General features: G+C 44.6%; 2 protein-coding genes across 2 annotated transcripts; both read left to right on the top strand.

Annotated features, from left to right (window-relative positions):
* The first annotated feature begins 3,161 nt into the window (after window positions 1–3,161).
* Window positions 3,162–6,132, top strand: LOC117809435 (E3 ubiquitin-protein ligase TRIM39-like). The gene is given in 3 exon segments (XM_034678986.1): window positions 3,162–3,204; window positions 3,412–4,226; window positions 4,228–6,132. Coding segments are annotated over 2 exon segments (1,722 nt in total). The 5' UTR covers window positions 3,162–3,204; window positions 3,412–3,413; the 3' UTR covers window positions 5,137–6,132.
* A 1,434-nt stretch (window positions 6,133–7,566) lies between these two features.
* On the top strand, window positions 7,567–12,377 carry LOC117809432 (mitochondrial import inner membrane translocase subunit TIM50-like). The gene is made up of 3 exons (XM_034678980.1): window positions 7,567–8,004; window positions 10,524–10,680; window positions 12,307–12,377. The coding sequence occupies exons 1-3, from the start codon at window positions 7,582–7,584 to the stop codon at window positions 12,375–12,377; spliced, it is 651 nt and encodes a 216-aa protein (XP_034534871.1). The 5' UTR covers window positions 7,567–7,581.
* The last annotated feature ends 279 nt before the right edge of the window (window positions 12,378–12,656 follow it).

A 12,656-nucleotide genomic window follows, 5' to 3' on the forward strand; every position in this document is an offset into this window, starting at 1 on the left:
GTCATGTCTGTGTTTAATGCAGTGACTTCCACTACAGAGTCATGTCTGTTTTTAATGCAGTGACTTCCACTACAGAGTCATGTCTGTGTTTAATGCAGTGACTTCCACTACAGAGTCATGTCTGTTTATAATGCAGTGACTTCCACTCCAGAGTCATGTCTGTTTTTAATGCAGTGACTTCCACTCCAGAGTCATGTCTGTGTTTAATGCAGTGACTTCAACTACAGAGTCATGTCTGTGTTTAATGCAGTGACTTCCACTACAGAGTCATGTCTGTTTTTAATGCAGTGACTTCCACTACAGAGTCATGTCTGTGTTTAATGCAGTGACTTCCACTACAGAGTCATGTCTGTTTTTAATGCAGTGACTTCCACTACAGAGTCATGTCTTTGTTTAATGCAGTGACTTCCACTACAGAGTCATGTCTGTGTTTAATGCAGTGACTTCCACTACAGAGTCATGTCTGTGTTTAATGCAGTGACTTCCACTACAGAGTCATGTCTGTGTTTAATGCAGTGACTTCCACTACAGAGTCATGTCTGTGTTTAATGCAGTGACTTCCACTACAGAGTCATGTCTGTTTTTAATGCAGTGACTTCCACTACAGAGTCATGTCTGTGTTTAATGCAGTGACTTCCACTACAGAGTCATGTCTGTGTTTAATGCAGTGACTTCCACTACAGAGTCATGTCTGTGTTTAATGCAGTGACTTCCACTACAGAGTCATGTCTGTTTTTAATGCAGTGACTTCCACTACAGAGTCATGTCTGTGTTTAATGCAGTGACTTCCACTACAGAGTCATGTCTGTTTATAATGCAGTGACTTCCACTACAGAGTCATGTCTGTTTTTAATGCAGTGACTTCCACTACAGAGTCATGTCTGTGTTTAATGCAGTGACTTCCACTACAGAGTCATGTCTGTGTTTAATGCAGTGACTTCCACTACAGAGTCATGTCTGTTTTAATGCAGTGACTTCCACTACAGAGTCATGTCTGTGTTTAATGCAGTGACTTCCACTACAGAGTCATGTCTGTGTTTAATGCAGTGACTTCCACTACAGAGTCATGTCTGTGTTTAATGCAGTGACTTCCACTACAGAGTCATGTCTGTGTTTAATGCAGTGACTTCCACTACAGAGTCATGTCTGTGTTTAATGCAGTGACTCCACTACAGAGTCATGTCTGTGTTTAATGCAGTGACTTCCACTACAGAGTCATGTCTGTGTTTAATGCAGTGACTTCCACTACAGAGTCATGTCTGTGTTTAATGCAGTGACTTCCACTACAGAGTCATGTCTGTGTTTAATGCAGTGACTTCCACTACAGAGTCATGTCTGTGTTTAATGCAGTGACTTCCACTACAGAGTCATGTCTGTGTTTAATGCAGTGACTTCCACTACAGAGTCATGTCTGTGTTTAATGCAGTGACTTCCACTACAGAGTCATGTCTGTGTTTAATGCAGTGACTTCCACTACAGAGTCATGTCTGTGTTTAATGCAGTGACTTCCACTACAGAGTCATGTCTGTGTTTAATGCAGTGACTTCCACTACAGAGTCATGTCTGTGTTTAATGCAGTGACTTCCACTACAGAGTCATGTCTGTTTTTAATGCAGTGACTTCCACTACAGAGTCATGTCTGTGTTTAATGCAGTGACTTCCACTACAGAGTCATGTCTGTGTTTAATGCAGTGACTTCCACTACAGAGTCATGTCTGTGTTTAATGCAGTGACTTCCACTACAGAGTCATGTCTGTGTTTAATGCAGTGACTTCCACTACAGAGTCATGTCTGTGTTTAATGCAGTGACTTCCACTACAGAGTCATGTCTGTTTTTAATGCAGTGACTTCCACTACAGAGTCATGTCTGTGTTTAATGCAGTGACTTCCACTACAGAGTCATGTCTGTTTATAATGCAGTGACTTCCACTACAGAGAGATGTCTGTTTTTAATGCAGTGACTTCCACTACAGAGTCAATTCTGTGTTTAATGCAGTGACTTCCACTACAGAGTCATGTCTGTGTTTAATGCAGTGACTTCCACTACAGAGTCATGTCTGTTTTTAATGCAGTGACTTCCACTACAGAGTCATGTCTGTGTTTAATGCAGTGACTTCCACTACAGAGTCATGTCTGTGTTTAATGCAGTGACTTCCACTACAGAGTCATGTCTGTGTTTAATGCAGTGACTTCCACTACAGAGTCATGTCTGTTTTTAATGCAGTGACTTCCACTACAGAGTCATGTCTGTGTTTAATGCAGTGACTTCCACTACAGAGTCATGTCTGTGTTTAATGCAGTGACTTCCACTACAGAGTCATGTCTGTGTTTAATGCAGTGACTTCCACTACAGAGTCATGTCTGTGTTTAATGCAGTGACTTCCACTACAGAGTCATGTCTGTTTTTAATGCAGTGACTTCCACTACAGAGTCATGTCTGTTTTTAATGCAGTGACTTCCACTACAGAGTCATGTCTGTTATTAATGCAGTGACTTCCACTACAGAGTCATGTCTGTTTTAATGCAGTGACTTCCACTACAGAGTCATGTCTGTGTTTAATCACTTTATTTAAAACAATCTTTTCTTTCTTCTGAATTTTGTCCTCACAAAGATAGAATGAACACACATACACACACACACACACACACACACACACACACACACACACACACACACACACACACACACACACACACACACACACACAGAGGGAGGTGTTCAGTGCAGAGGAGGCGTGTCCAGTCAGCTTCAAGGAAAGTGAAACTTAGTCCGGAGCTGAAACTGCAGACAGTAACAACAGCAGAGAGATCTGAGCAGGTGAGATCTTTGACTTTATCACCTGTTCTGATTCTTTATTTCTAAAAGCTGATTATCGTTTCACCGTCAGTAGTGACTCAAAAACCAAACAAACCTGCTCGTAAAGTTTCACTGTCAGCCCTGAACTCTGAGGCCTCACCCTGACCTATATTCCTTGCACATGTCCCTTGTTTCATGCTGCGTTCGAGCTCCAGCTCCTTAATGTGTGTTTATTGTGCAACACTTTTTAACTATATAATGCATTTTATAGCTCATGTTGTTATTATAACTCAGAGCAGAGACGGATAGTAGTAGTTGTAGCAGCTGGAGTCTGGCACGTCCACAGCAGCAGAGATCCAGAGGAACCTACGAGACAAGGGAGCTCAGGGACTCCAGAAAGGTCTATGGTTAGTAACTTTAATGGGACAGGAAGAGTTAAAGTGAGAGACAGGCAGAGAGAGGAGAGAGAGGGAAAGACAGGATCCCAGTGTGTCAGTCTAAGCCTATAGCAGCAGAACTAAGGGTCATTAATCTATGGCACATATAGTCGATTCAAAGCATGCTGGGTTTATTTGCTATCATCCTCCTGATCTCTCCCGTCCTCTCTCCTCCAGATATGGCCTCTGCAAACGCTGAAGACAACTTTTTGTGTTCAATCTGTTTGGACATTTTCAACGAGCCTGTCTCGACTCCCTGTGGACACAACTACTGCAAACCCTGCATCACCGGCTACTGGGCCACCCAGGACTCCAGCCAGTGCCCGCTGTGCAAAGAGGAGTTCCAGACGACCCCTGACCTGCACGTCAACACAGAATTCAGAGACATGCTGGAGCTTTTCAAGAAGAGACGATGTGCAGCTGATGTGAGAAGTTCCCCTCCCGGGCCTGCGGATGTGCTGTGCGACCTCTGCCACGTGACGGCCAAGCGTAGCGCCCTGAAGTCCTGCCTGGTTTGTCTGGCCTCGTACTGCAGCGGTCACCTGAAGCCACATCACTCGGTTCAGGCTCTGAAGTGGCACAAGCTCGTCAACCCTGTGAAGACTTTGGGAGACAGGATGTGCAAGAAACACAACAAGGTGATCGAATTTTTCTGCAAGCAAGACCAGAGCTGTGTGTGCGTCCTGTGCCTGAAGGACCACCACGAGATGCACGAGGCGGTCTCTCTGGAGGAAGAGTTGAAGGAGAGGAAAACTAAGCTCAAGTCTGCAAAGAGGGAGGTCAACAGCACCCTGGCCGAGAGGCACCACACAATCCAGGGCATTCAAAGCTCCATGATGCAAAGCCGAGCTGAACTGGAGAGAACAAAAGTGGAAACTGGGAAGGCCTTGGATGCTCTGGTGGCCTTGATTGTGTCCAAAAAGATGATGCTGATGGAGCTGCTGGAGGGGAAGCAGAGAGCCGCAGAGCAGCAGGCTGAAACAGTCGTCCGTACAACTGCAGCTGGAGATTGTGGAGAATAATCTGAGACTGGCCGAGCTGGAAGAACTTTCAAAGAGTGACGACGACTTCAAACTCCTCAAGGACCTCCCACCTGTGTCCTCGTCCCCAAACACAAGACATCCCTTCTCAGTCCGAAGTCTTCTGCAGGTGGAGACGGTGAGGAGTGCGATGGCCAAAATGGAGGAGGTGCTAAACGAGCAGATGGAGAGCATCACCCGAGAAATCTACCACGAAGAACAGAGACGGACCGAGAACCCGTTTGATGATGAGCTTGGGATCATCCAGGTGCAACATGCAATAAACCTGACTCTGGATCCCAACACAGCACACCCCTCCCTCATCCTCTCAGAGGACGGGACACAAGTGAGGGATGGAGGCGAACGAAGGAACATCCCTGACATCCCCACCCGGTTTGACCCTCTCCATGTTGTCCTGGGAGAAGAGGGGTTCTCCTCTGGGAAGTTCTACTATGAAGTTCAGCTTGAAGGGCAAACCACGTGGGAAATCGGAGTGGTGAGAGAATCCATCAACAGGAAATGCATCGATTTACCCCTCACCCCCGAAAACGGATGCTGGACTCTGGGTTGTTATTGGGGACGCTGCCAGGCCAACACAAATCCTCCTGCGGTCCTGACCCCGTCCAAAGTGCCCGAGAGGGTCGGAGTGTTTGTGGATTACGAAGGAGGTTTGGTCTCTTTTTATGACGTAGATGTCAGAGCTCTGATCTACACCTTTACAGGATGTGCCTTCACAGCAGGCCGGCCATTTCTGAGAAGCGTGCTAACGTTCAGGGGTTACGTGGGCATGCCTGCAAATACCAAGATCCGGCCTCTGTTCCGACCCAGCGCTGAGCAGGAGAGCGACACAGCTGCTCTGAGGATCATCCCGGTCAGACGCTGAGTTCAGCATGCACATGGCTGTGTGGCGGAGTATTTAGAGTGCACAATGCTGCTGTCCATGAGGTCTGTCTTTGCATTTATGAATTCAGGTTGTGTGCACAGCTTCCATTTACTCAGGTTTGAAATTATAAACATGCAACTTCGGCTTAGACTTCAAATTAACCTAAAAAAAAAGAAGTTTTAATAATAAATGTAATTTATATTTTTGTTAATTATGTATGAATAATTGTGTTTTCCTTTTACATAATGAAACCTCCACAAAAACTGTGATAGAAATATTCACCAGGATGTGAGAATGTTGAATGCTCAAACCTTCTGTGTGTACTCATCTGTGTTTGCTGCCCTCTGGTGGTCTGGGTGATGTATTACATCTATGTCTGAATATAAATGGGTGAAGCCATGTCCCTGTGGAAGAGATAGCAGTGCTCAGGGTGACAGGTAATGGTGATTAATCATTCACATCACTTTGCTAATCAGCAGTGATCCAGTTGAGTTTTCTTGTGTAATCATTAAAGATGATTGGGACCTTTGTAAGTGTGTTATATGCGTATCGCCCTCTAGTGGTCACAGCGGCTCACTGCCAATACTTCCTGCCAATACTTCCTGTTAAGGAACTTGAATTGAAAATGTTTTAAAAGTTTTGAATGTGTTAATTGTTGTTGGTGAACTCTGCCCTGTGTTTACATAGTGCTGACACACTTTACTGCCCTCTGCTGGCCACTCTTAGTCACTACACCTATAAGAGGAGGTTGGAGATGTGGCTCTGCAGCTTGAATCATTGCATCAGTAATGGATAATGATGAAAGATGCCGAAACTTAACTCTAAAGTATGTATTTAGAGATTTGAATTGCTTTGTGTTACTTTAACTTGAACATCTTTGTGTTTCTGAGATGTTGATGAGAAAACCTGGCACCCTTTGTCAGTCCAATCTTTGTTTATGAGGTGTTTTAGTGAAGAAGCCTTCAAAATAAAGTTTGACATTTTTTTGAAACACTGGTTTTCTTTTGTGTGGATTCTTTTTGCAGACAAAGTTTATATAAAAATAAGACCAGAGATAAAACTTATTGAATAATCCTTTAATTTAAAAGTTGTGCCATGCCAAGAAGAAACTTTCTCTCATACTACTCACAGAAAAAACAAACTGAAGTCTAACCTTCCTTCTCTCTTTCATGCAAATTATATAATGACATTACATTGAATCTACTTAGGGGTATGGAAGAGGATTAGGGGCTGATGAAAACAAGATTTCTGGAGAGCAGGCGTGTGTGTGTAATTTACAGGACTATGACTTCGATCTCAAGATTCTAGAATTCTGAGATCTCTCTTTCTCTTCTTTTCTTTTCATCATTGTTCTAAATATTAATCCCTCTAATTCATCTTTTTTTGTTTTGTTTTTTATTTGTATGTAGATATTCTGTTCTACATTGATGCTTTGTCTTTGTGTTGATTGTTTTCTTTAGGAGGGCCACTCGACAAGCCTGTTATGTTTTTTTTTTTTGGATAGATTTATTATTTAGTTGACCTGTTATATCTTGGCTCGTGTTATTGAACAGCAAGGGGGTTCGTTTTGTTCTTTTATATGTGCCATAAATAAATAAAACAAAGAAGTAATTCTGAGTATTCTGGAATCTTGAGACTTTGATCTCAAGATTCCAGAATTCTGGGATCAAAGACAGAGAATTCTGGAATCTTGAGATCAAAGACATAATTCTGACTTTGATCTCAAGATTCTAGAATTCTGACATCATTGACGGAATTCTGACTTTGATCTCAAGATTCCAGAATTCTGACTTTGATCTCAAGATTATAGAATTCTGACATCGTGGACGGAATTCTGAAGAGAAGGTCAGAATTCTGTCTTTGATCTCAAGATTCTAGAATTCTGACTTTGATCTCAAGATTCTAGAATTCTGACATCATTGACAGAATTCTGTCTTTGATCTCAAGATTCTAGAATTCTGACATCATTGACAGAATTCTGTCTTTGATCTCAAGATTCTAGAATTCTGACTTTGATCTCAAGATTCTAGAATTCTGACATCATAGACGGAATACTGAAGAGAAAGTCAGAATTCTGTCTTTGATCTCAAGATTCTAGAATTCTGACTATGATCTCAAGATTCTAGAATTCTGACTTTGATCTCAAGATTCTGGAATTCTGAGATCAAAGACAGAATTCTGAAGAGAAAGTCATAATTCTGTCTTTGATGTCAGAATTCTAGAATCTTGAGATAAATCAATTGATTCACAGCCAATAGAGAGCGCTTTTTCAGCATTATGCAACGTATTATTTTCTGTTGAATTCATATTTTTATGTCAAGCTTTTTTACTCCACCTTCAGAGTACCTCTTGTTCTGTATGGGGCTGTTTTATTCAGCCTTTTATCTCAACATGAGTAAAGGTGATATAATTGCCTCAACTGTGGGCACTTTGCCATCAACCATCATGGCAGTTTTGTGTCGCAATCGAAGGTCAGACTCACTCTCGCTTCTGATTGGACCAGCCCATCTAAGTCCCGCCCTCCCTCTCCTCCATGTGGCCTCTCTCTTCTCTGACCGCGCCTCCCGCCTGTCAATCAAACTCCTCTCAGCCAATCAGGAGCTTTTGTCCTTTCGACTCGCGCCCCATACGTCCGCCGGCGAGCCAGAGCTTCCATCCAACATGTCGGCAGCGTTCCCCATGTGTGTGCGGGCCAGCCGGGGCCTCCTGGGGGGCACCCGGGGCCTCCTGCGGCTCCACGGCGGGGCGGTGGTGGATCCGGTCCGGACGCTCTCCACGGAGAAGCCGCCGGCCGGGGCGGGAGGTGCGACGGGAGGGCTGGCTCAGGCGATCCTCCAGGAGAGGCTCCAGCAGCAGCAGCAGAGCCAGGTGAGGAAGCTAGCTATCTGAGGGGCGCTTCATATATGTACCTGTACGGGGCGGAGAGCGAGGACAGAGGGGCTCAAGCTAACCCCGCCCGCCTGAGGTGTCCCTCTGAATCAAATCGAGCTCACTCCTCTGACATTTGGGCTAAAAGCTAAAAAATGTCACCTTAAACTGTAACACAGGGGGTTTAATGATTATTAAGCACGTGACAGTTGTTCCAAACATCAAGTTAAGACATGTGACATGTCCCTCACAGGCTGCCGTAGTTCCTCCCTCAGTGTGCTGAATGAATGAGATTAAAGGTAGCTAACAGGTTAGCTAGTTACATGAAGGTTGTGTGTGTGTCCCTGTGTCTCCCCTCAAACACACACACACTCTTAACAGCTGCTTTCTGAGTCATTCTCCAATATTAGTGTGTTCATGTGTGTGTGAGCTGGCTAGCTGTAGCTACCTGTGACAGCTAGCTCAGTTAGCCTCAGTGTGCTGAATGAATGATATTAAAGGTAGCTACCAGGTAAGCTAGCTAATGTTAGCTTAAATGTTACATGAAGGTTGTGTGTGTGTTTGAGGGGAGACACAGCGACACACACACACACACACACACACTTAACAGCTGCTTTCTGAGTCATTCTCCAACATTAGTGTGTTCATGTGTGTGTGAGCTGGCTAGCTGTAGCTACCTGTGACAGCTAGCTCAGTTAGCCTCAGTGTGCTGTCACCTGTACCTGCTCCCTGTAGGGTCCAGGTTCCAGCCTGGTTCTGGTCTCTCACTCTCTCCAGACTCTGTGTTCTATCTGTGAGGGGTTTTTAGATAAACTGTGTTAACGGCCAAGGTTTGTTTGGTTTGAAGGTCAGTTAAGACCCCCCTCCTCCTCCTCCTCTTCCTCCCCGGGCTCAGTCAGACCCCCCTCCTCTCAGGACTGAGGCAAACACAGGTGAGACAGGCAGGCTGCTTTAGCTGCTGAACATGTTTTAAGGTAAACTGCTGTCACTTCCCTTAAGGCAGAAACATGTGATAAGATCACTAGCTCTCATTTCTCTAACTGGTATTCACTCTGCAGTAGAGATACAAGCGGTGTTACGTCATACTTGGGGGCGGGGCATCCACATGGGGGCAAAAAAAGTCATCTTCCCCAATTTAAAAATTTTTTTCACTGAGTCATTACTGTCAAATTACAAACTTCCTTTAACAGGCAGAAACCTCCAGCAGGGCCAGACTCATGTTAGACACACATCTGCTGAGACCGTGTTGGAGAGAGGGATAGAGGGAGATGAAGAGAGAGAGAGATGATAGTGGGGAGACGGATAGTAGTAGTTGTAGCAGCTGGAGTCTGGACCACGTCCACAGCAGCAGAGATCCAGAGGAACCTACGAGACAAGGGAGCTCAGGGACTCCAGAAAGGTCCAAGAAAAGAGAGAAGAGAGGGAGACCAGAAGAAAGAAAAAGAGGAGAAGAAATGATGAGGGAAAGGATGGAAGGAAAGGATGGGGTAAGAAAAGGAGATAGAAAGGATTTAGAAACATGGAAAAAAGAAAGAAAGAAAGAAAGAAAGAAAGAAAGAAAGAATGAAAGGAAATATGAATGAAAGAAAGGAATGGAAGGAAAAAGGAATAAAAGAGAGAAAGAAAGAAGGAAATAATGAAATAAAAATGAAAGAAATGAAGAATTAATAAAAAGGGAAAAGAGAAAGTAGTAAAGAAAGCAAGAAAGAAAGCAAGGCCAGAAAATAAGGACGAAAGAAAAAAAGAAAGGAATAAAAGAGAGAAAGAAAAAGGGATGGAATGAAAGGAAAGAAAGACAGAAGGAAAAAGGAATGACAGAAAGAAAGGAGGGGATAAGAAAAGGAAACATAAAGGATGAAGAAACATGGAAATAACAAAGATAAAGAAAGAAAGAAAGGAAGGAAGACAGAAGAAGATAAAGAAGGAATGGAAGAGAGAAAGAACAGAAAAGGTCAGAAGGAACAAAAGAGAGGAAGAAGCAAGGAATTAAAGGAAAAGGGAATGAAAAAGAAAGAAAGAAGGAAGGAATGAAAAGAAAGATGGAAGCAAGAAAGAAAGAAAGAAAGAAAGAAAGAAAGAAAGAAAGGATGAATAACAGACCTCAAAAAAGGAATCTCCAGCAGAGATCCAGAGGAACCTACGAGACAAGGGAGCTCAGGGACTCCAGAAAGGTCTATGGTTAGTAACTTTAATGGGACAGAAGAGTTAAAGTGAGAGACAGGCAGAGAGAGGAGAGAGAGGGTAAGACAGGATCCCAGTGTGTCAGTCTAAGCCTATAGCAGCATAACTAAGACCTGGTCCAAGCCTGATCCAGCTCTAACTATAAGCTTTATCAAAAAGGAAAGTTTGAAGCCTACTCTTAAAAGTAGAGAGGGGGTCTGCCTGATTGATTCCAAAGGAGAGGGGCCTGATCCCTGGATCCCAGTGTGTCAGTCTGAGCCTGTAGCAGTCTTAAAACACCCCATCAAGGTGAAGCCATGATCCTCGTTCGATGAGATGTTTGTTGTCGTCTTCTGCAGGGTCAGCCGCCTCCCGATGGCGGCGAGGGAGAGAAGGAGGGAGAGCAGAAGGACGACAAGAAGCAGAAGGAGAACACGGCCTACGCTAAGAAGATGGTGCTCCGCCTGGCCGGGCTCATGGGGGTCGGCGGGGCGGTCGGCATGGTCTACATATTCGGTGAGTGTGGAAACTTTGAGCCTCACACACACACACACACAGTGAGGGAAACAGAGCACTGAGGGGTTATTACAGGTCATATGACATCATGTTGTTGTGGATGTTTCTCCTCTCTGACGTCTGGTGTCCGTGACCTCGATGTGAAGCCACAGCTCTCAGCTAACCTTCAAACAATCTGTTGTTTTTAAAACACCAGCCGTGGATTGTCACCGTTAACCACTAAAGAAAGCACCAAAAGGAGTCCGAAGAGAGTCCGCATTAGTCCACATTCCTAAATGGGATTCTTCCTGACCTTAAACCCCTCCTATCGTCTTCATCAGCGAGAGGTGATGCTGTTAACATGATTGGTTTATCGCTTCCAGCTGCCTCTTCCTGTCCTGCAGGGACGGCCCACCGAGGGGCGGAGCTAGCTGCTGTCAGTCAGGAGAGTTAGGTGTCAGTGTGTCCTCAGAGTTGACTCAGACCGGGGAACAATGGAGGTTTCATTTTCCACGTAGGACACGTGACACTCAGAGGGTTTGAGATTCGGATGCAAGCTTTTTCTTTTGGGATGCTGAGGAGTTAAAAACAGAGGATTTGTGGAGGTGTGTGTGAGGCGGCTGTCAGATGAGGGAAGGGGGGAGTGGAGCATCCGATCCCCCTCGTTTGACTTTGTCTCCTTTCTTCCTCGTCTTCTCTCCATCCTGGAATAATTCTCTTGGAATACCGAACTGGAGTATGCACGTCTGATTCTGGATTTTTAAAAGCGTGGGGAGATATTCTGGATTATTACCACGTGCACATTTCTTCGTGTGTTTTTTCCTGCAGAGAGGTTTGTGAAATCTTCTGTTGTCACAAGGTGAGGGTGACGTGTGGGGGAATATTTACAGGTGATAGTGGTAAACCTGCAGGAATGCATGTGTTGTGTGCAGAAGACATTTGTTCCTTCCTCTTTTGTGACTGGATATGATTCTGTGTTGTATTGAGCTGCAACTTGAGGAGCTTTTGAGGTCATAGCATTCAGAAGAGAGACTTCAGGTCTCCAGTTTTTGCTGTCAAACATTTAAAAACCGAGAGGCAGCGATGTTACGGTGATAAAAAGCACAGATGGAGGTAAATCTTCATGTTTCCTTCTTGAGTTTTCTCCTCCCTTCTGTTTTTATCCATGCAAACGTCAGACGGATGTCGATGCTGGAATGTCAGAGTCTTAGTGTGATGTCTGCAAGGGTTAAACACCTGCAGGATGCTGAAACGTGGGTTTATAATCCAGGAATGTCATGCATCTGACACTGCACATACCGCTTTCTGATGAAGCATCACATCTGAGCAACATGCACCCTTTGAAAGAGTTGATTTAAAGGTCAAAATCTGTGCAGGAACATTTTATTGGCTCGTCTGCAGACTTGTCTCTCTCTCCTATGATTTAAAGACAGAATGTAAAGCAGGTAAAGGTTGTGATCAGATGTTTGATGACAGCTGTCAGAGCTGTGTGGAGGTGTTGAGATCTCTTGGCGCACAAACAGTTAAAGCTTGAAATCAAAGATGAAGTTTGACGTTGTTGTTGTCTCATTTTCTGAAGTAAACAGAGCTTAACTTTAGAGGAACATCATCATCTCTAACTTGTTGTTTTCCTCTTCTTTTTTTCAGGCACCAACTCAGCGGATGAACAAGGAAACCCGGTGAGTTTAATCCTCACACACACACACACACACACATGATAACCCTGCAGGTGTGACTCTGCACACATGATGAACGCGCGCCGTCACTTTTAATGTGTCTTTTAAAACCCTGTGAAGACGCGCTCACTCGTCCGTCCTCGTGCACGTTGATCTCTCAGTCCTGCTGCTGCTGCTGCGGCACACTTCATCACGCCGCCGCGACTCTCCCTTCATCCTTTGAAACGCGGCGGCGCTCTGCTCACCTCTCAGCCTAAGAGATCCTGTTCCTGTTGTAAAGGTCAGACGGCCCTGAGGCGTTGGACGTCTGTGGGAGGCGTG

Source organism: Notolabrus celidotus, unplaced genomic scaffold (genome assembly GCF_009762535.1).
Source record: "Notolabrus celidotus isolate fNotCel1 unplaced genomic scaffold, fNotCel1.pri scaffold_281_arrow_ctg1, whole genome shotgun sequence".
Taxonomy (NCBI): domain Eukaryota; kingdom Metazoa; phylum Chordata; class Actinopteri; order Labriformes; family Labridae; genus Notolabrus; species Notolabrus celidotus.